The 22,482-nt window shown below is 34.4% G+C and overlaps 2 protein-coding genes across 6 annotated transcripts; one reads left to right on the forward strand and one right to left on the reverse strand.

The window, feature by feature from the left end:
• Positions 1–4,751: 4,751 nt before the first annotated feature.
• Positions 4,752–7,523, reverse strand: BI-1 (Bax Inhibitor-1). Its single transcript, XM_090161023.1, has 5 exons — positions 7,300–7,523; positions 7,007–7,115; positions 6,648–6,918; positions 5,287–5,467; positions 4,752–5,224 (listed from the first exon to the last, which is right to left on the reverse strand). Exons 1-5 carry the CDS (start codon positions 7,347–7,349, stop codon positions 5,119–5,121), a joined length of 717 nt encoding a protein of 238 aa, XP_090017149.1. The 5' UTR covers positions 7,350–7,523; the 3' UTR covers positions 4,752–5,118.
• A 958-nt stretch (positions 7,524–8,481) lies between these two features.
• Positions 8,482–19,968, forward strand: LOC149924943 (guanylate kinase-like). Of its 5 annotated transcripts, none has more exons than XM_090160000.1 (6): positions 8,482–8,625; positions 17,406–17,723; positions 17,829–17,870; positions 18,065–18,385; positions 19,283–19,368; positions 19,440–19,968. In XM_090160000.1, exons 1-6 carry the CDS (start codon positions 8,589–8,591, stop codon positions 19,476–19,478), a joined length of 843 nt encoding a protein of 280 aa, XP_090016126.1. In that variant the 5' UTR covers positions 8,482–8,588; the 3' UTR covers positions 19,479–19,968. The 5 variants fall into 5 exon arrangements, with proteins under 5 accessions (XP_090016126.1, XP_090016128.1, XP_090016127.1 ...); XM_090160002.1 differs by lacking the exon at positions 8,482–8,625 and adding an exon at positions 16,209–16,526; XM_090160001.1 differs by lacking the exon at positions 8,482–8,625 and adding an exon at positions 16,598–17,222 and having other exon boundaries at positions 17,523–17,723.
• Positions 19,969–22,482: the final 2,514 nt, after the last annotated feature.

Here is a 22,482-nt window from a genome sequence, read left to right on the forward strand (position 1 = left end):
TGTTTAGGCCTTTTTTTATTAACACCCGTCAATTGATAGCTCTCAAGGTTAAAATGATGTAGCGATATTTTAAACTGGTAGAGGCGTTCAAGTGTGTGTATAAACCATATTGACGTCGTGAAGAAATGTGGGCTTCAGATAAATAATTTTCAATAGCGCATCTACTGCCTTTATGTGATTATTTGATTTAGTCTTCCTCTCTTCAACCCTTGACGAGTTCTATTGTTTTAAATCACTGGTGCCTCATATATTTCCTTAAATGGGCCAAGTGTCTATGGACTTTGGTTCACAACCAAACGATAAAGGTACCTATCAATTCTTAATTTAAATGAAGATAATATGTTCGGTAATAGTAAGTGTCGGGAGCTGTTGCACGGCCAACTTCGATCGCGCGTACCGCGCTTTAGCGGTCCCATCAATCGCCACGCATCTAATGTTTATTTGCCTGCGTAAATAATCCCGCTAGGAGCGCTACATACGACCAAAAACCTTCTATCGCCAAAGGCAGGGAATACAAGCGAAATGTTTTTTCTTCGGTTTTCCACTTTCCTTTATAGAAAAAACAAGGTTTAATAAGTTAAACTATATTTTCTCAATATATTTATGTATAATTCATAGTTTACAAAAAATATTACCTCAAAAAAATTAAATTAAGAAAAAGAGACGCGTTTTTCGCGAAGGCGCCATATTAGAACACATAGTTTTGAAGGCTGTAGAGGTGTTTAGAGCGTTTTGGTGTGTAAATAATGTATCTCTTAAACTTTATAAATCTTTATTAATAATAAATCTTTATTAATATTAAATCTTTATTAATAATAAATCTTTTTTAATATTAAATCTTTATTAATAATAAATCTTTATTAATAATAAATCTTTATTAATAATAAATCTTTATTAATATTAAATCTTTATTAATAATAAATCTTTTTTAATATTAAATCTTTATTAATAATAAATCTTTATTAATATTAAATCTTTATTAATAATATATATAGATAGAAAATTCACGAGTTTATAACCGTTCTTAGGTAGTATTTTCCGTATATCTAATTAATTTTTAGAGTAAGAATTTTAAAACTAATAAGATATCTTATTATTTCAAATAAAAATATATCTTATTGAAGATAAAAGATACTTAGGTACATCTTTGGAACTAAATAGGTAAAAGATAGAAATATTCATCACAATGCCTTCGAAGTTTATTATTATAAAACATTAGTCGGGATGATTTTGTACGAAAAGATACACAGAAGGTCTGCAGCCTGCATTTCAAGGAGAATGATTTCTGTTCAGGTTTGCACCTTTATTATGGAAAACCTTTTCAGTCAGATAAAATTACAAACCCTTACTAAATAGACAATATTATTCTAGGTTTAAAAAGACGAAAGCTTAAAACTTGTTTAAACCTAAAATTGTAATTTATTCCACTTCAGTGGCGGACTGGGTCTAATATTTTGGGCTGCCAGATGACAAAGGGCCCCAGCTTTAACAACTCTAACTCTATCATGTTTGAGGGGCCCACTTCATGAACGGTCCGTCGGGCCCACCTGCCATCGGGCAGGTTCACTCTATGGCCAGTCCGCCACTGTTGCGCTTATAATGTTATTTAATTTAAAATATTAAAATAATATATTTACCCTGAAGTTACAGCAGAAATACATGTATTTCTGGTTACAGTGAATCTTCTTTTCACTTTTTGTTTTATTTATTTATTTATTTATTTATTTACATGGTTTCAAGTATTACGCAATAATACTATGTTGCTGGCAGCATTTTATTTTATTTATTTATTTCACTAGTAGGAACTTGGCCTACCAAGCCGAGTCCGGCTTTTGCGCAGGCACTTAAAGGAAGGTAAAAACGAATATACAAATTACATATCAAAATTGTTTACAAAACCCCAAATAAACAAACACATATAGTAATTGAATGTACCCGCATACTAATACGGGGCAGAAACATACAAAGAACTATATGGGATAGAGATACAATAAGGAGAAAGAAAGGGAGAGAAAATAAAAATAATAATAATAATTTTTTTTTACATATCGTACACAAAGGCAAGAATATTTAAGGGGTTAGAACGGCTCGGTGTAGGAATTACGGGGTGACAATTAAATGGTCAGTTACAGAGGAGCGGAATTTATGGTAGTCCTTTATTGAAACAATAGACTGCGGAAGTTTATTCCAATCGTTAATAACTGAATGAGAAAACAAATTAAGTCTCTGTGCCGTGTTGGCACGTGGTTTGCTGAGCTTAAGGGTGTGACCCCTAGTTCGGGGTCTAGAGCAAAGCATTCAGAAAAACCCAGATCTAATTTGTTACTGAAAGATTTGTGGAGTAAGCACAGGTTATTGAGTCTATGGCGCATCATTACAGGTTCTATTTTTAGGAGATGGTGGGAGTCGCGAGGAGCGGAGACCAGTCTTTAAAAGAGTTATAATTAATCACCCTTGAACAAATTTGGCCTAGGACTGGCCCCTCGAATTTGGACTTTGAACATAATAGTGGAATGGTCGCTACGCCCCAGGGCTGCCTGCATCTCCGGGTCAGACACTAGATATTGGTCGGAACAGACTTGGAAATAGTAATATTTTTAACGGGGGCCCTACGGGCTCCCGACCCCTTTAAGTTCATTTTTATTGAGGGCCAGTGGCCCACGGGAGGTGAATTGGGGGAAAACATTTTAAAATAGGGAGATAAAATACTAGAATAAGAATTGGTTACGTTACTTACGTAAGCATTTATTGACTTTAAAACGTTAACTTTAACGCTAAATTTTGCTCTCAACTAGGGAAGGAACACAGCGTTTCAACAACGACGTAAAAAAATATTTTTCCGAAATTTCCGTTAAATTTTTTAATTTTTATTTTTATCTAATTTGGGGCCTCAGGTGGCCCGCAACCCCAGTTCGAATGATTTATTTAAAAGGCCCTGATTTTTTTAAGAGCCATTGGCCCCAGGACTCCCGCTATTTCCAAGTCTGGGTCGGAAGAGAGGACTAAGTCCAACACATTATCGCTTACCATTTCTGGTGGGGCTGTCAATAAATTGAAATAGTGCATTGTCCTTAATTTACACATTCTAGAAACGCTTTAGTAGAGTGACAGGCCAAGGGGGTGGTCGTTAGAGGAAGTTATTGGTTTCTATTTAATTCTTTTATAATTTATAAAAATAGTTAAAAATTAGAATCTTTAAAAAAAATATTATAGGCATACTATTATTTAAATATTAACCCACATTCGGTTCAAATAAATGTTTCTTAAGATTTATTTGAAAAAAAATAGTGTTTTTGTTGATTTTTCCTATGTGACTAACGTCAAAGATAATATATAACTACGTACCCTAGATTCGAAATCACGGCGTTTCTCACTAGCGCGTTTTCTGTTAAGGCTCTTACTGAGTTCGCGCCGGAAGTTCGGAAAAATCGGGCTCCATAGCAGGGTGGGAAATAAGCAATTTCAAGAGATAACCCAAGATTATATTACTCACCTTTAGTTTTCTTTCGTTTAGAAACATTTTTAAAGCTACAAGCATGATCCATTATTGTTTTAAAACCATATAACGCAAAAATATCTGGTATCTTGAAAACCGCGAGTCAAAAACAACGGCGCAATTTTCACTAAAACTTTACGTTTTAACTATATGTCCATAGAAATCTCATAGGTAACTAGAATGCTGCCGCCTACGGCCGAGCTTGACGCCAGTTCTCCTTGAACCTTCAGCCAATGAGAGGCCGTAGAGTGGTTCCGCCAAGAAGGATAATAATCCTCCTTGGATCCGCTACTATAGCGGGAGATAGGTGACGTCATTCTCTCTGGTGACATTAAATTCTTGGCAGAACCACTCTTTTAGCTCTGATTGGCTGAGATCTGGCTATCGTCTGCCACGGCGTTTGGCCCATTTGCCAGTTACACGGCAGCATTCTAGTTACCTATGAGATTTCTATGTATATGTCGGTAGCCCTGCCAGCTCCATGGAGGCCATTTTTTCCGACTTCCGCCGGGAACTCAGTAAGAGCAAAGATAATTTAAACTCGTACCCTAGATTCGAAATCACTCTCTCGTGCGTTGCCGATAGCGTTTACCCACTTCCCGCCGGAACTCAGAAAAAATTCGCTACATGGTTTGCGCCTTACCGCAACCACGGCCAACTTCGATCACGCGCTATATAGCGCGGCAGCGCGTGATCGAAGTTGGCCGTACCACAACCGATGGAGCCCGATTTTTCTGAGGTCACGTGCCGGAAAAGGGTAAACGCTTCGTAACAAAACCGTCAATGTGAAAGCTCTCAGTATTCGAATCTAGGGTACGAGTTTAAATTATCTTTGGTAAGAGCCTGCGTTACGTTCAAGGAGCTTGATTTACAATCTAGGGCACGATCGAAGTGGCCGTGGCTCTTGGCTCGCGTGGCATCATAGACAGTATATATCCCTAAGGTTGTCTTTGCTACCACCCTACCACCCTCCTACGCATTGTAACCCGGCCACCGGAATTAATGGCTTTAAAAGATGTTTGATGACTTAGGTCTAAGGTGGTGCCTTGGGTATTAGCCTAGATGATAATACACTGGTTCGAATTGTAGAAATACCAAATCAGCCTTTCACAAAATTATTATTACTGGCTAAAGGTCCACAGATTGAAAGTTTCCCATAGCAAGTGGTTTAAATGCACAATCTTGTTTTCAAATCCATGATGTAGCGTATCTTAATATAAGAATGCTTGTAGATGATTAAATCATTCCAACCAAAAACTGAAAGGAATAAATTTTCCTTAAAACTTTGAGCTTTTTATTTTAAATTTTACAAAATACATGGAGAAAAGAAAGCAAAGAAAATCAATAATAGTATAATTATAAATTTGCACATTGCAATATATTCTGGGTTTAGAGAAGTTACAAAACGTTTTGTTCTTTTTTCTCTCAATTCAATTGACCAAATAAAAATGAAGGATTTAAATATTTTTTCAAAAACTGGTTTCTTAAGTGTTTCCAACTAAAAAATTTATTGCAAACAATTTAAGTTTATAATAAATGAGGCAAAAAATTTTGTACTCTCCTTAGACGTATTATTTTAATTAAGTGGATAAATCTTTCGTCCAACTTGGGACACAAATAATTTAGTCGCTCTTCCTTCTTTTCTTCTTGTCCTCTTGATTTTTCATCAAAATGATGAGCAAGTGACGGAAAATGTTGACCAAGTCCAAGAAGAGATCAACTGAATGCCTATAAACAATATTTTATCATAGCGGTATTTGAGGGGACACCAAGGTTAACTTTTAACCTACCATAAGTAATCTTTGTCGCCTCTTAATCTCTTTTCAATAATCATTTGAGTGTCATATAGAACAAATGCGCAAAAAACTGCCAATCCAGCATACAGTTGAACTTGAAAAACCAGTTTAGATCCCAGGAAAATGTTGGCAAAACTCAAAAGTACCAGCACAGAAGTGAGAGACATCAAAGTTCCTGGAATTGTTATAACTTTAATCTAGGCTAAAAATTAAGTAATAATATAAGCGTATATTGTATTTCTTAATGAGAAGTATCCATCTCCAGAAATATTGTTTAATTTACTTCCTTAATTTATTTACAAAATATACTTCAGAAGAAATAGTGTAGGGTATAATAAGTATGACAATTGGTGAAAACTATTGCCAAATTAAACCGTTATGTCTTAATATACCAGAGAAAATATATTACCAAGAATTCCTACTTAGGGAGAATGATTAGTTTGATAGGATCCACAGGCATAATGGTTTAATTTTCCCTAACATAAGAGAAGTGGAAGGAAAAAGTCTTCAATGTATGCTTTAATTTAATTTCTCAGTTCTAGGAAACTAAGTACCAGGCCGATTTTATATTTTTGGGGAGATACTTGTTCTTTAAAGGGATCCATCACTCACAACAGGGGGAGCCATAGGGGTAACATAAAATCCAGACTTGCAGTGTGCTTCAAAACCAGTTTTTTTGTGTCCCCTATGCCGTCCCCTGTTGTGAGTGAGGGATCCCTTTAAATAAATACAATCTTGGAACTTACTAAAACTTATTACACCGATAAAAAATTGGTACATAAATCAGTAAACATCCCCGAGTAGTGTAATTTACATTTTACTTATTAGGTGGTGAAATACATGTGGTAAATTATGAGCCATGATGCAATTAAATTTACACTCATTAGAGTATGCTAGTGTCAAAATAAATTCGGGCCCTGGGTGTCCCACGAAAAGTAAAGTCGGGGTTGGGAAACTATTTGAATGTATTATGATTTTGATAGGTTTTCATTCAAGATTCCAAGTAAATAGTTACTTGTATATATAAAAATACCACTGCACTCGAGACAACAAGTCTAAAACGAAAACATCGAGAATGACATCAGCGACCCATTTTGAAGGTCATTCGACTAATTTCATTATATCCCATGAAAAAAGATCTTTGGTTTTTAGTAGGGTACAACTATTTAAAATTACAAAAACCTTAACCCAAAAAAATGGCCAAGCCAGTCTTAAATATTGTAATTTATTGATCATTGTGGTGGGGGTCGGGTACTAAAATCTGCCACAAGAACGTTAAGGTTTTTCTTTAATTTTTATGGCCCAGATAGATACTTCTCTCAAAAGAAGTAACATATACTTCTGGTAAGACCTACCTCCCAGATAAAGCCATTTTCTTTGTTCAGAGTAAATTGCGCTGAGCGTGAAGCACACGAAAACTAAACAAGTTGCTAAGAAAGCGGTAGCAATGACACTCGGATCAATGTGTAGGGCCATGTCAATCAAGGGTCCAAGGCCAAGTCCAGTACAAAAACCAAAGGCGAGCAGGAGGCCCAATCTTGTGTTTTGGTTTTTGCCTTCATTGTAAGGGGTGGCAGAAAGGCCAATCATAAACCCAAGGGCGGCTAGCGATGTTAAGAAATTGCCCTAAAATTTCATTTCAAATTGTTGGATTATATTTAGAAATGTAACAGATGACATTTTTCATTGATAATATTTTAATAATTAGTAATACCTGAAGGAAGTTGGTGAATACATGAACATACGCTCCTACACCTGCAGCGAGAGTTGCCAGGGTCAAACAAGAGTACACGTTTTTTAAATGGCTTTTTACAGGCGCGTCTCTAAATTAGGAATACAGAACGTTCATTAGTTACGATACTAATTACATACAAGACAAAAAGAATGGTTGACTAGATCACTAAATTAAAAATTTAACATATGCAAATTTCGCCTAGTAATCATAATCAATTTCCTCAACCAAGGCTTACCTGACCTGAATAGGCTGAATAATAAAAATTTACTTACAAGCGTCTATTTAAAGAATTTACGAAGGAATTTATGTTAAAGGCTTCCATTATCGTTGAATTTCACTTTACGCAGTTTGACGATTATTGTTTGAACGCAGAAATATTACGCGTTACTTCGATCGGTCGTTTTAGCTTGATAATTAGAGAAAACAACGTAAACATATAAACATATGCGATTCTGGAACCTTCGCTAATATAATGACGTCATAAATGTCAGGCGTTCGTAGCTTCTGTTTATTGGTCCATATTTAGATGTATAGGGATTATTGGAATCACGTGACGTATTCGCCCATACACAACTCGGAGCTAGAAATAAGGAGGGTTAACAAGGAAAAAACGCAATTAAACCAAACGCGTCGTAAAACCCATACCTTCGGAAGAATCCCTTTTAGATTATTTTATCGGATTAAGTAATCCTTCTGTTGTTTACTATGTTATTTCAATAACATTTACCTTATTATGTCGCTCTTTATTCGCACTTCATGTCGCGATTAATTCGCGGGTAATTTAAATCGTGTTGATAGAAGCTTGGGTAAAGGTTATATTTTAGTATTTATTTTAGGTTATTTTTAGCGAAATCAGTGGCGTAGTGAAAGCTCAATTTCCATACCCAAATATTTTAACTTTGACTGTGTTAAGTTAATTTTACTATGTTTGACGAATTTTTGACTACACCTCTTAGTTTAATTAAGGAAAACTGAAAAGCTTAGCCTAAATATTAACTATCTATTTTTAACGATTTCAGTGTTGTCCTATTATGATTACTTGGACTTTAATAAAACTTGTCAAAACTTTCTCTTCACGTAATTTACGCGAAGAAAAAGTTTTGACAAGTTCGAGGTCAAACGCAATCCTTGATTATTTCAAGAAATTCGTCTGCTCTTCAACGACCTTTGATAGCAGATATATTTTAAATTATTCATACTAATGATATAGACAATACCTGTACCTTAAATAAAATATCAAATGAACGTAATCGGAAAATTATCGCGAAAAATGTTAGCCCTCATGGCTGAAATGCGATAAGGAAAACCCGCGTTGAGATGATGCATTCATTGGCAGGCAGAAGGTACACGCGCTGGGCGCATTAATGAGAAATAGTGATGTCAAAAAAGTTCCCGGATGCTCCGAGGGAGGCGCTGGATGAGTGATATTTTTCGAGTATATGAAGCCCCGAAATCAACGCTAGAAGGCTCACTCGTTCGCTAGTTGCGTCAAGGCGCTAACTTTGCAAAAGGGCTAAAATCACCGTTCATTTTGCTAATAATTATCAGTTTCGAATTTAAAATGTTTTCTATTAGTGGATTCTTCGGGAATTATCCCGGTAAGTTGAACTTGTGAGCCATCGTTTAATCGTTTGTAAAGTCAATCAGTAACGCATTCATTGTGGCCGGGAAAAAGCTTATGTTCTTGTTCTGTTTCCTCTCGACTCGAAAATATTATCGAATATTATCGGCCAAATGTTTTTGTTTTTTCGATACGTAAAGTAACATAAACAAAAGATAAATAACGGAAATAATTTAATCTGAATTATTCGAATATTCCTTTGAATTAAAGGGGGTTACCTGGTTGAGAACCCGTGCCAAAAGTATTTTTAACTTTCTATCACATTTGGCGTGTATCATTCGTCTCTTCGTGACGTAAAAGGTTTGCCACTCGCTTCCCACAGCTTCATATCGTAAAACGCTCTCGTTATGGAGTAGCAATGATCGACGGTATCGTATCGCTGCATTAAATATTAGCTCATTTTTTTATTTTTCCGATATCGGCAAAAATGATGGGGTAAATATTTCGCAAGGTTTTTAGTTAATACATATTTAACGTTGCCATAAAATGGGTACTTTTGGGATCCATAAAAGAGCCATTATAAGTAATATGGGATGAAATGTGTTCTTTGTAATAGACCAGTCTATAATAGACTCGTCGTCAGAAACACTTACCTGGAGGCTAAGAAAATTTAATATGTTTGATCTGTAAAATTTAGCTTTATCTGTGATGGAAATGATTTGCAAAGGCTTAATATTTACACATTTTGATATTCGTTCTGGGAATAAGGCTCAATATTAAAAAAAAAATATTTGTTCTGGGAATAAGGTTTAATATTTAAAAATTTTGATATTCGTTCTCGGAATAAGGTTTAATATTTAAAAATTTTGATATTCGTTCTCGGAATAAGGTTTAATATATAAAAAAAAATGATATTCGCTCTGGGATTAATTTGAGAATTAATAAACAGGGCGTAGTTATACTTTTTAGAAATAGATGGCGGTAAAGGCAACTTTAATTTTAAGTGGTAGCATTATAGTCGAAGGACGGTGGGTGGCGACGTCATTACCCTTCAAAACTATTTCTTTTAAAACATTGCTTAGAATTAAAAAAAAAGGGTTGAGATTGGGTAATGGCCCTGAGAAAGTTGCCGTTAATTCTGCAAGATATTCTTGGAATCAATTCTGTCTGGTTTCCTTGCCAAATTTTGCTCTTCTCTTTTACTTTATCAGTCTTTTCCGCGTTTTTAGTCATTCTAAAGACCCGTTCCGGTTTAAAAAAAAATTTAACCCTACTATTAATTCTTTTATGTTTTAAGTTAAAAGTATTAAAAAAAAGGTTACATTCGAACGCGTTCGAACCACATGTAGAGTGTTAACCCTTGGAGTTGGGAATGTGTTTTGGGGGCCCATTCTGATCATGGGATATATAAATATTTCTGGAATCTATAGGGCAATTGTTTAACCAACAGTAGTAAATAATATATCGCTAACGAAAGAAGTATCTTTTTAGTCCACACGTTTAAATGTACACTAATTTCCCAACAAACCCTGGAAGCATTCACCGCAATATTAAAATTACACTACGTAGGTATATTAACTTATTTTTTAGCCATATTGCAGTCTGTAATAGTTTCGTATAAGATGTAAAATCTAAAATTTTGAAATTTAACGCCCAAAGATGTAAAATCTAAAAATTTTGAATTTAACGCCTAAGGATTTAAAATCTGAAAATTTAAATGTAACGCCAAAGGATGTAAAATCTAAAAATTTTAAATGTAACGCCAAAGGATGTAAAATCTAAAAGTTCAAAATTTAACGCCTATATGTAAAATTTATTTTTTAAATTTAACGTCTAAGGATTTAAAATCTAAAAGTTTAAAATTTAACGCCTATATGTAAAATTTAAAAATTTTAAATTTAACGTCTAAGGATGTAAAATTTAAAAAATTGAAATTTAACGTCTAAGGATGTAAAATTTAAAAAATTTAAATTTAACGTCTAAGGATGTAAAATCTAAAAATTTTAAATTTAACATCTAAGGATGTAAAATCTAAAAATTTGAAATTTAACGTCTAAGGATGTACAATCTAAAAATTTGAAATTTAACGTCTAAGGATGTACAATCTAAAAATTTGAAATTTAACGCCAAAGGATGAAAAATCTAAAATTTTTCTGCTTAGGGATTTTTTATTATTTTAATCTGTAATAAATTTAGAAATTAGTATATGACGTAATTTACCCACGCACTATATTTTCTTCCGGTATGTTTCGAGCAAATAACATTAGCAGTAAAGGGAGGTGGATACTTGTCCCACAAAATATATATTATTAACTTCTGATGCAACTGAATAGAAAATATTTATTTTTTCTCTTTACAGAGGAGACATAAAATCTGGTTAAGTAAACCAAAGTGTATTATCATGTGTGTAAAAACTTAGTTTGGTTCTCGCTCGACAATACCTCTACATTTTGATGTATAGCAGGCTAATTTACTTCCTTATATACCTCCAATGGCGGCATATTTTCACGCGCAAAATGAATTTTTAGGATAAACCGATATTAAACTCATAAGTTGGTGAGAAATATTATTTTTCCGTTTTCTGAGTGCATACGCAGGCGGTATAGGTTATAAACCTCTGGTAACGTTACCACGCCCCTTCGTTTAGTTCCAACTTTGTCTGGTAGGTGGCGATAGTACCGCCATTTCGCTACCTGAGGACAAAGTCAAGCATGTCAAAAGACTCAAATTTCCGAAAAATTAACTTAATAAGTTTAATATTTACAATAATTTCAATAATATTCTAATAATTTAAATAAACTGAAAATAAGGTTAACGTATTACTAAAAACTTCGCATTTCTTTCAAAAGTCACGTACTTCGACTTACTTGACTTTTACTCTCAGAACCTGTAGAGATTTGCTTTATCTTTTGAACCCAAAAAATTAATTTGCACTCATAAAAATAGGTTTTTATTGGGCGTCTTAGTGATGAGAGCATATTTTAGGATTTCTATTTCCGTATCTGTGGTTAATTAACGCCGAGACAATAACCAAGATATAACTAACCGTCAAGATAGCATTCAAAAATAGCTAAATTTCAGTTATTCTTATCTCTTCAAGGGGATTAAGATTTACCATAAAATCTTCCGAAAAACCTTTGAATCATATCTCTAAAAATTAACTGACATCATCATGCTGACATTGAGATTGAGCGAGCCTAAGAAGGCTTATAGTTATCCAACCAATAGGAAATTTACTTTGTATCTTGGTTTTTCTTTATTGGGAATGATTTTCACGGGGTGCGTTCAACATTTTGTCTAGCTATTCCTTCACTATGAACACGTGTTTCCGAAATTATATTCGCTATCTTATCAAAGGCACCTTAAAATAAAATCCTTTGCGAAATAAATTCAAAGTGATAAAAATCGTTTTAAATTATAAGTTGCCCTTTTCAGGTTCACGTAGAGCCTCGTAGCAACCAACGCGAGAAGTTCAAAAACTGCTAAATTTTCGTCTGCTTAGTTGAAGAAAATATTGCAGTTTATGAGCTACGTCACTAGACTCACTACATGTAGATTCAAAAAGCTAATTATTTAGTATTTGAAGTGTTTCAAAGGTTATTGGAAACCAATCTCTACAATTTATTTATAAATTGGTATTTTTAAGAGGGAGATACAGAGTTGATAGAAAGGTTATTATTTTTGAAAGTACTTTTAAGATTATTTCTATTTTGAAATAACCTTTGTTTAAGGGCCAAACACTAGTAAATTTCCATTTCCTACTTTTTATCTGTAAAACATATTGATAAAACATATGGGAAATGGATAGTTTTACATTACACAACCGAAATAATAGCAGACGATACAAGGTTTTCACCGGAAATTGTCTCATTTCATTTTTGTTCATATTCTTCAATAAATTTATTACTTCACGGATTAACATATTTTATATGAATTTGCAACTCTTGTCCGAATATGAAATATACGAGCGTATTTTAAGGCAAACAGGATAAAGCGTTACTCATCATTTCGAAAGATAATCTATCTATTTTAAGGTTCTATGCAATTAATTCAATGCTAGAGTTCAAAGCGGTGACGTCACAAGATGTGGCTCAAGAAGAAAAGTCGAGATTGCAATGGCTCGGTTTTAAGTGGGCACCTTTTCTCGCAATCCCACTTTTCGGCCTATCAAAGAACGCTGTCCACCCCCCAAGGACTCTCGATAAATGTACTTTATACCCCACCTCCCTTTTCATATTAAATCTAAAACTCGAAGTCCATTAAGTTATCGATAAATTTAGAAACCAAAGATAAAGACACGCGTTTGTTAAAAATCGAAGCGATTTTTCGCTTAGCATTGCAAAGTTTGTTAGGGACTTTTTTTTCTTCCGAAAACGTTTATCTGCAGGGTTGCCAACATGCGGAAACCGTTTTCCACGGACAAAAGTTGAAAATCCGGCGTCATTTTACATAAACAATATTTTTACTTGATAGTTAGGAAGTCTACTGTTACAGTCTCCGTTATTTATATAAAACTGTTATAAATTTCGAAAATGTAAAAAAATACTCTGCTGAACAATTAAAATAAAATATCGCAGTGCTGGCAGCTCTGTTCGTACAGGATAAATTATCCGAAGGGGCGAGACATTTTTCTCTAATTACTTTCTTGGAATCTAACTTAGAAAAGAAAAACATTTTTGTTCGTTTTTGAGTCATTACTTTCGAACAATTTCGTGGAAATCCTATTGATTAGCGCTTGGGTTTTTTTCCATCAAATTTGGTTTGTAATTAAATTTATTTACAGTGGTGGGGTAACGTTTTAATTGGAATGTAAATTAAATTTAAAACTATGGAAATTTTTAAAATATCCATTATAAAGAAATCAAAGAATAGCGTAGCTAAAATCCAAGTACCGCTACACTGCCGTGCAAAGCACAAAAGCATTAACGACCAAAACCAAAATATGGAGAAAACCCGCGAAATTCAAACTTTCTTTACCTTAAGATACCGCAACTTACTTCTTTCAAGTTTATATAGTAGACTTGGATTTTTCAACTCAAATTATATTCGGGTACTAAACAATTTACAGGCCAAATGATATTTCAAAAATATATATAATATGTCTATAAAAGGCGAAAAAAATGCGTTTTGATTTGGCTTTTAAAGAAAATAAACACATTAATGCGTTTTTGGTTTGAAAATAATGCAAAAACCTAAAATAATGCGTTTTGCAACAAGTCATTTCTCTAAGAACAAAAATTTTAAATTCGAAAATTAGTTCAAAATTGAATTTAACGTATAAAATAAGGAGAAATAAAACCAAAATCTGTAAATCGAAAATTTGGTCGTTAATGCTTTTGTGCTTTGCACGGCAGTGTAACATTTCGTAGGCGTTCCTCGCGAGAAAGGTCTTTAACTTTTCAAAACCCCACTTGGGCTCTTTCCAAAAACCAAATATCCCCAATCCTTGTGAAACTTCCCTTATTTACGAAAGAGAGAACGGCTATTTTTAAAACGATATAATGCAGACCCCCTTGGTGAAAGTTGGGTAGGATACGCGATCGACGCCAGAAGAAGGTATAAACTTCCGCTTTATGGTATACACTTCGATACAGCAGTACTGTTGCCAGAGTTGCCATCCCCCCCCCCTCTTTTTCCAGGATGGACGCAAAAGCGCGCCAATTAAAAAACGAGGCTCTAGTTACACGTGAGAAGCACGCTGCGTTTTAAAAACGGCTTCCTGATTTGTTTAAAACGCGCATAAAACCCCGCCCCTCGCTTCTTCCACGTAACAGTGATGCCAAAACTCTTATTCTGAGGTTATTGAATGTTATCTTCGAATCACCGCGTCTGTTGCTATGGTATTTGTATTCGGTTATGAAAAGCTTAATTTCGGGAAAATCTCAATATTTTCCTCAAAACAATTGCAATAAAATGTTTATTTACAACATCGATAAATAAATATTATTTATTTATCTATGTTTACAATAAAGTTATAGATTATCACTTGGAATAGATGAAACAATATAATTTTATTTTCCTAAGCCTTGGCTTAAGATAATACTAACTGAAAATAGAACTACTTGACATTATTTTTTGTAAGATAAAGAAAATTATATTGGCTATTTCAGTTCCTTCCTACTATTGCCGGAAAATTGTCGATCTGGGGCGGAAGGAAAATAAGAATCCTAAACAAACTTTGAACAACCAACTTGATCGCGTCAAAAAAACCTTCAAAATTTATATCACGTGCAGACGTCGTGATTTGTAAAATTGCAAAACAAATTTACTATTTAAAGTTTATCGTAATTTCGAAATCCACCCCCGCATTTAGTCAGTGTATTCGGCACTTATTAGATTAGATAAAGCTAGTGATGTCCCTCATAATATTACAATTCTTACACTCCCTTTTTGGGAATATCTCTTAACTAGTTGTTTAATGTTTATGTATACGATTTTTAAAATAATTTCATTGTTACGAGAACCTTGGGCGAAATTAATAGCTGCATAAATTAACACTTAATCGCTTTTTTCGTTTCGTCGAATGGAATCTGTTATTTCAATAGGCAAACGCCAAAAAGCAGATTCTAAGCCACCTCGGTTCACTTTCATTGGTAGTATCCCAAAATCGGCCAATGATAACACGGGTGACGTCGTTATCAACCAATCAGAAGCCAACGCGGGAATTAATTTTTCGGACGCTATTTTCAAATCGCTCTAAAATGAGCACCGAGACGAAAGGAACCTATTCCATATTTAGACCGAGTTTTTTTTTATAGAACCTGCAGATTTAACTAAGATAAACGACCCAGATAGTTGTGTTTGAGGCCACGGACCTAATTTTCATTTTGGAACTTTGATAGGAAATTACGGGAACTAAACCCCTATTTTAACGGCAAGGTTTTAATAATTAGCTTAATCTGAAAATAATTGGAAGATCGTAGAAGGTTTTACACGCCCATTGGCTATTTTTCTTCTATCCATTGTCATCATATCGACAGACAAATTGAGTTTTTCCTTTTGTGGATCCGTTATAGCGTAGAAAAAAGATCTATTCCTAGAGTTCGTTCTGTAAGTCTTCCGACAGTGAGGAGTGGTTCAACGCACCTACGTTACGATTCGCACAATTGAAAAAGGAACCCCCTCCTGTTTCTTCCCTCCCCGCGAAGTTATCCATTGAAATAAGCAGATAAAGGCCGTTTTTTACCTGTTACCCTGTCTGTAGCATAGCACGAGAAGTGCACGTGTTACCTTTAGGATTGGCTAACTCGGTGATCGGTATCGCCCCCCCCCCAAATTCTCCTCTACCATGAAATAAATCACCGAGATTTGTTATAAATTAATGGGGCCATATTCAGTACATCTCTGTTAGAGATTCGGCTGGGCCCTAAGGCCCTATTACCAGATCTTACTAGTTTTTATTATTTTTATTCCAAGGTTTTTTCGCCAAGAATGAAAAGATAAAGGCACCGTCGACCCTGATTGACAAGGGCGGAGCTTCGAGTACCGTTTTTCTAGTTGATCGCAGGTGCTTTTAACACCTTTTAATTAGCAGGAAATCCTGGAAATGCTTTAGATTTAATATAAAATTGAAGCCCCCCCCCTAACGATTATATTGTAGCGCTATAATGATAATAATACAATGAAAATTATTACGTCTCCCTTCCCTCGTATGTGGGAGGGGTCATACGTCCAAAAGGATGCTTGAAAGGCCCGTCAGCTACGTCACCCATAGCTGACCAATGTGAAGCTACCGTGGTTCTGAGTCCGCGCGAAATGTAGGCTTCCGCCGTTAATAAAAGACGAGTGCAGCTGAGCTCGCGAAAGAAAAAATCCTTTACTTTATTAGAGCGCGTTTCGTCCCTCGATATTCTAGCGAAACTTAGTTAAAAGGTTTTTGACGTGGATACCGTGGGACTGCACACGCGGCTTCTTTTTCTCTTCGCCACTAAATTTAAGGTTTGTCTAATGATATGATAAGAATAAGATAAAAATTCTGGCAGATGTGTGGTCGATCTTGAGGCGTATCTCTTTTTACTAGCGCTCGCCACATCTAAGCGCGCTATTTTTCAATAGACCAATTTTGACAAAATTGGCTATTGAACTGAATGGCTTCTTTTTGTCTTCCTCCCCCTTAATCTTTTTTCTTGTAGTCAAATGAATGACGAATAACGTAATTAGACACACCTAGTTAAAGGGCTTAAAATCAGTTTGTAAGTCCACGTGGGACTTGGCTACTGATTTCTTTTTTCAAGGTCGCTTTGTTTTTTGTACGTCTTAGGCACCGGTTTTTGATCTTATAGTTTGAACAAAGAGGGGCCCCTATTTTTAATCCCCCACCCTGCCAGATTTGGCACAAATGAGTCTTTTAAACACTGCGTTTTTGGCGTTGGCCTAATTTATAACCTCGCCAAATTGGTTGAAACGTCAAAGTACGGTTGTTGACTATTTAATTTTGCAAACGTGTATTATTTCCAAAGGCCTAGGGGAAAAATCAACGGTGTAGGCGCGAATTGTAAACCTAACACGTTTGACTTCCACCAGTAATGATGAACTCCGGGTTTTGTAATAAAATTACTAGAGTAATGGGGTCATCATTTAACTCACTCAAGGCTATGAGTAAATGTGTCAGGCAGAAACTACTGCTCTTCAAAGGTGTGTTTTAGAGAAATATTTTACTATTTATTAACTTAACTCTTTGCTTGTGTATACTGTAAATATTTTCTTGTTTTAACACTGCTTGCTTGAGTGCTAATATAACGTAAAGGTATCGTATGAGCGTATAATCATATTATTTTAAGCGTAACAGTTCTGCTCATAGTTCATTTTGTTTTTCAGGCAGTGATATTATGGATGATCATTTAACTTTACACGAAAGAATGACTTCCTGTCTGCTCGCATCCGAGGATAATGGACTTAGTAACTCCCCTCCCGGGCATCCCTTGCTTCTTACAGGCAATAAGGGACAAGGGCCGTATTGGCTGGGTAATACTACCAACAACAACATAAACAGCATAACCACCCAGTCGCTAAGCACCATGTCTTCCTCTGGGGTGAGACCCTTGGTCATATGTGGACCATCAGGGAGTGGAAAAAGCACTCTTCTAAAGCATCTTTTGGAGGAGTTCCCAGAAGCTTTTGGCTTCAGTGTTTCCCGTTAGTAAAAATATATGAACAATTTTAATTTATCATATTAGGTAGAATCAATACTATTAAATAGTTTGCATTCAGAATTTAATTTTCTTTATTTTATTTTCATAGATACAACGAGAAAGCCGAGATCAGGAGAAGTTAATGGAAAAGGTACCATTATTTAGTATTGCAGAATTTTATTCCTGTAAGTTAGTTACATTTGGGGATATTTAAATAATTTTAAATATTCTTTTTTTTAAGGTTAATTGTAACTATAATTTATTTAATTTGTTTGTCCTTATTTAATTTAGTTCTTGATGTAGTATACTAAATTATCCTTTTCTTTCTTTTGTCTTGTTTTGCAGATTATTATTTTGTTGACCGCAAAGAGATGGAGCAAGGAATTCAACGAGGTGACTTCATAGAGTACGCTGAATTCTCTGGAAATCTCTACGGTACGAGTAGAAAAGCCATTCGCAACATTCAAGAACAGGGGCGAATCTGCATTCTCGATATTGAGATGGAGGGAGTAAAGAAGATCAAAAAGACTAATCTAAATCCGTACTTTGTGTTTATTAAACCACCCAATATGAATATTTTGGAACAAAGACTTAGAGGACGCGCCACCGATTCTGAAGACAGTATTCAAAAAAGATTATCCAAAGCCGAGACTGAAATACAGTTTGGTATGGGTCATTTTTTTATTTACGATTTCGAATCAGACTCTGAAATTAAATTTTCTGAAAAGTTACCTAAAGTAAAGGAATTGACACGTTTTTGGCAATTATGGCACTTTTGCCTTTATTTGACTATCTATTTAGTAATTGCTGGGACCAATTCTATTTATTCAAAAACTGTGGTTCATTGGTCCTTAGGACAAGTTTATTTAAAAAATTTCAATATGAATTCACTGACCAAAAAGCGTTTGGTTTATTAATTTGAGATTTCAGGAGACCTTATTTCCGAGCCTGTTTCAGAATTATATCAGTAAGAAATTTAAACGCCGAGCCTAGTGCGCCATCTATCTGTGTCTACTAAACACAAGAATATGATAATTTTTATCTGATAGTGAAAAACCCCTTTTGAAACAAAATCAAAATTATCTAATGTTCTTATGCTAATTCAGTACTTAATTTTTGTTATTATTGTAACCCATTTTGTTGATTTATATTAGAAGATTCTGGTATATATTATAAATAAAAGGTTAAAAACACAGACTTCGTTAAATTTTGCGCTTTTAATAAAATAATGATTATTTACATAATGGTCTGATGGTTTCACTAGGCTTTGGCATCGTCTCTGATAATGCTAGGCCAAACCTAGCGAAACTGGTCGGACCATAATGTAAATATTTATTATTTTATTAAAAGCATAAATTTAAAGAAGTCCGTTTTTTATCTTCTACTTATCATTGCCGCGCTTTAAACTGAAGTACAACACCTTAAGCCTTTGTATTTATGTACAAAAAGGCTTGTTAAACATGCTATTACTCTTCAATTTATTCTCAGAGGCTCCTATGATACAATTCTCAGGCAAATTTTTCTATTTCTATTGTTTTAACGTTTTGAACTTTATTTTTCTAGGTGAAAAAGAGGGAAACTTTCACATTGTTCTAGTCAACGATGACGTGAAGGAGACGTATAAGAATCTTAGGAATTATCTTCTTAAAGTAAGACTTTGTTATTTTCCTTTCATCACGTTATTACGGATAAATCTAATGAGTTTTTAATGTTATTTTAGGATCTTGAAAAATTGCTAAAGAACTCCAATAAAAGTTAATACTTGTGTTTCCGTTCCGTCAAAAGAACAGATCCCAAAACTCCACTCACTAACCCAAGAACGCCTAGTTTCTTTTTTTAACTTTGTAGTTTTTTACTTATGCATAAAATGCATGTATATTTATTATCAAGCGTGAGAGCGCAACAATCATGTCGAACACCAAAGCTATTTATCATGAACTGTTAATAAGAGTGCAGACAGTTACATGTACACTACCAGAAACACTCTATTTAAGTGTAGTTTTTCAACACTTTACTCTACTATTTTTTAGATCTAATTATATTCGTATTTTTGTCACTCGTGGAAAACCTAATTAGTTTTTGTAAAGGTAAATTGTTCAAAATGTGTAAAAGAATTATATAGAAGTTATTGCTCGGGGCATATTATTTCCATTAAAAAAAATAATGCCAGAAGAATGAAGTATTTTCCAAATTGTGGACCACTAGTGTAAGTTTTGATGCAATAAAATGTAAATTTCGTCACCTTAAATTTAAATAATGGTTCATTTTATTGTTTAGACTTCTTAAGTTACCGTCTCATACCATTTTCAGACCCAAAATCTATTCTCCCATCTATAGGTTTATTATTAAAGGAGAGACGCGCCATCTATGAACATATCCTAGAAATAATTTTTGCTTTTAATTGTGATATGTTTTCTGAAGTCTCTCGAGTATGATTATAGTGATAATTTGATAAGTAAATTAGTTTATTTATAATTATCTATTATTAAAGTGGTCAATATATTGGAATGAAAATTAATTTTGCCTTCCATAACATAGCCTTATTGTGTAAACGATTAAAAAGTGATGGTTGAGTTTAAGCGTGCGTAAACTCTGAGTTTTTTGTCAATCATATCATTATGTCAGTATTCATCGATAATTACAAATAACGGTCGAAAATGCCGCCGACTAATTTCGGCGGCACATTTTCAGAATCAAAAAACCGCGTTGCCAGATAAAAGTTTATTTGCCGGCTAAAAAAGATAAGTAAAAATTATATTTTGGCGACGTAGCTCTCGATTAAGACTATTGTCAAATACTTGTGCATATATATATATATATATATATATATATATATATATTATAATCATGACAACAATTGTGGGCCAAATTTTACGTGTACCCTAAAGTTAAAAGTTCATGAACTCTGATAAATGGTTGTCTGCTTCAGATAACTTGATGTGAAAAAACGAAATTACCTATCTTATACCTTTCTTTGTTTTAGTTGACATTTCACAGTTAAATTAATGTTTAACGAGTACATTTAGTGAGACATTAAATCACCAATTAAGTAAAAGCATTTATTACGGTAGTTTTAATACATACCACTTATCAATCGTTCAATTTGAACTATGTAATTCTTCTTCGACATGAAAAAACACTTGAAAAAATCCCATCACTATCTGTTCTTGGATGAGTTTGTTCTTTGAAAGTCAAATCTTCATTGAATTCGCGATTAAACGCAAAAGCCTCAAATGTAAGAACACTTAAATTCGATAGTGTTTTCCTTTTATATATTTTGCGAGGTTCATCCCTAGATTAGATTGGAAATGCTTTTCTCATTTGTTCCCATGGTATCTCAATCAGTTAGAGTGCCAAAGGGATTTGTTTTTCGTAGAATCAGCTTTTGGAAAGAGATAAGACTGATCTAGTCACCCCTTTTAAAATCACATCCGATGTTTTCAACTTAACATTTTAGCTGGTACCTAAAAATAAAATGTGTTGAGTTTCACGAAACCGTAGAAATCTTACATAGACCTTATGATGATGGCTATTTGATATTTTGCAAATGCAAGCAACACACAATTGTCTTTATATAATTTTTTTATCATAAAATTAACATAGTTTACCCTCAACTCATCAAACTATTTCAAAACTTTAAAAAACACTCAAGTGTCAGATTAACAAAGTGACTGACAGTGATGTCTGGTTATGATATCTCAGTATGAAATTTATCAGAAGTGCATAAGAAGCCGGGGTGTGGCAACTAGGAGCAACAAACACAAGGAGAACGCAGCTAGCCTTTAAACACGCTTACGAAGGGTTGTGTACGAATTTCATTGGACGAGCGTCACGAGCCTTTACGATGAACGTTTTACGGGCGGGGGGGGAAGACAATTTCCGAATTTTCCCCTTCCGACGGCAGCAGGCGCTAAAGCGTCTAGCCAATGAAAAACTTACACAAGAAAATCCACGACTTTTGACCGGTTGCGTTCTCCTTGTGTGTGGTCATGGACTAATGAACACAGGGACACCCCGTTCCCATGTTATTCCTATAGGGAGCTCCGAAAGACCCTTGTTAAATGCTCTTCCTCTTTTTATCCCCCCCGACAGAATTTTACTCGGGTCAAAACGTCACAAAAAGGAAACGACTACCGCCATCTAGTATATAGTTTTAAATATCATCTAAGAATTTTGAAAAAAATAGCAGACGGTTCTATCTCTGTTTTTACAACGGTCTTTTTTGCCTCGACAATACGTTTTATGATAGTTTTTTAGCATAAGATTATATTTTATTGGGAAAAATGAAAAACTCTGTGTAAATCGTGTAAAAGTGGTTCAAGATACAGCATATGAGTGGAGTATGTTTAATAACATTCCCTAAACCCTAAATCATCATCATCTACAAAATAAAACCAATATTACAATAAAGAAATTCGGAAATTGATAGCGATAAAAAGGCTGTTTATTAAGCCTTGGTAAACACTAACCAGAAATAAAATTGACATCCAATTATTTTTGTCCCTTTTTTTAGGTGGATAAATGAACATCGTTTCATAAGTTAATGAAGAAAAATTCATTTTCTATTTAGTTCAAATTAAGAAGGGCAATTCAAGCTAATTTAAATCCGAAAAACGAAACGGTACGCGCCACAACATGGTAGTCACATTGACTAGGTTTATGACTTGTTCACTCCCCCCCCCTTTTTTTCCTCCTTCCCGTTTGACCCTAGTTTTCCGATAGTTCTTAACTATACCGCCAGAGCGCACATTTAACAATCACCC

The sequence above is a fragment of the Leiobunum rupestre genome, chromosome 10 (genome assembly GCF_980474605.1).
Source record: "Leiobunum rupestre chromosome 10, qqLeiRupe1.1.hap1, whole genome shotgun sequence".
In the NCBI taxonomy this organism is placed as follows: domain Eukaryota; kingdom Metazoa; phylum Arthropoda; class Arachnida; order Opiliones; family Sclerosomatidae; genus Leiobunum; species Leiobunum rupestre.

What these genes read in the sequence shown, in the direction of transcription:
- BI-1 (XM_090161023.1), bottom strand. Translation starts at nt 7,349, where the DNA reads ATGGAAGCCTTTAACATAAATTCCTTCGTAAATTCTTTAAATAGACGC. An exon ending in TATTCACCAACTTCCTTCAG is followed by an intron (nt 6,919 to 7,006) that starts GTATTACTAATT and finishes ATGAAATTTTAG; the next exon opens with GGCAATTTCTTAACATCGCT. An exon ending in AAAATGGCTTTATCTGGGAG is followed by an intron (nt 5,468 to 6,647) that starts GTAGGTCTTACC and finishes TAACAATTCCAG; the next exon opens with GAACTTTGATGTCTCTCACT.
- LOC149924943 (XM_090159999.1), top strand. Translation starts at nt 17,114, where the DNA reads ATGATGAACTCCGGGTTTTGTAATAAAATTACTAGAGTAATGGGGTCA. An exon ending in GAAACTACTGCTCTTCAAAG is followed by an intron (nt 17,223 to 17,405) that starts GTGTGTTTTAGA and finishes TTTGTTTTTCAG; the next exon opens with GCAGTGATATTATGGATGAT. An exon ending in TTTTGGCTTCAGTGTTTCCC is followed by an intron (nt 17,724 to 17,828) that starts GTTAGTAAAAAT and finishes TTATTTTCATAG; the next exon opens with ATACAACGAGAAAGCCGAGA.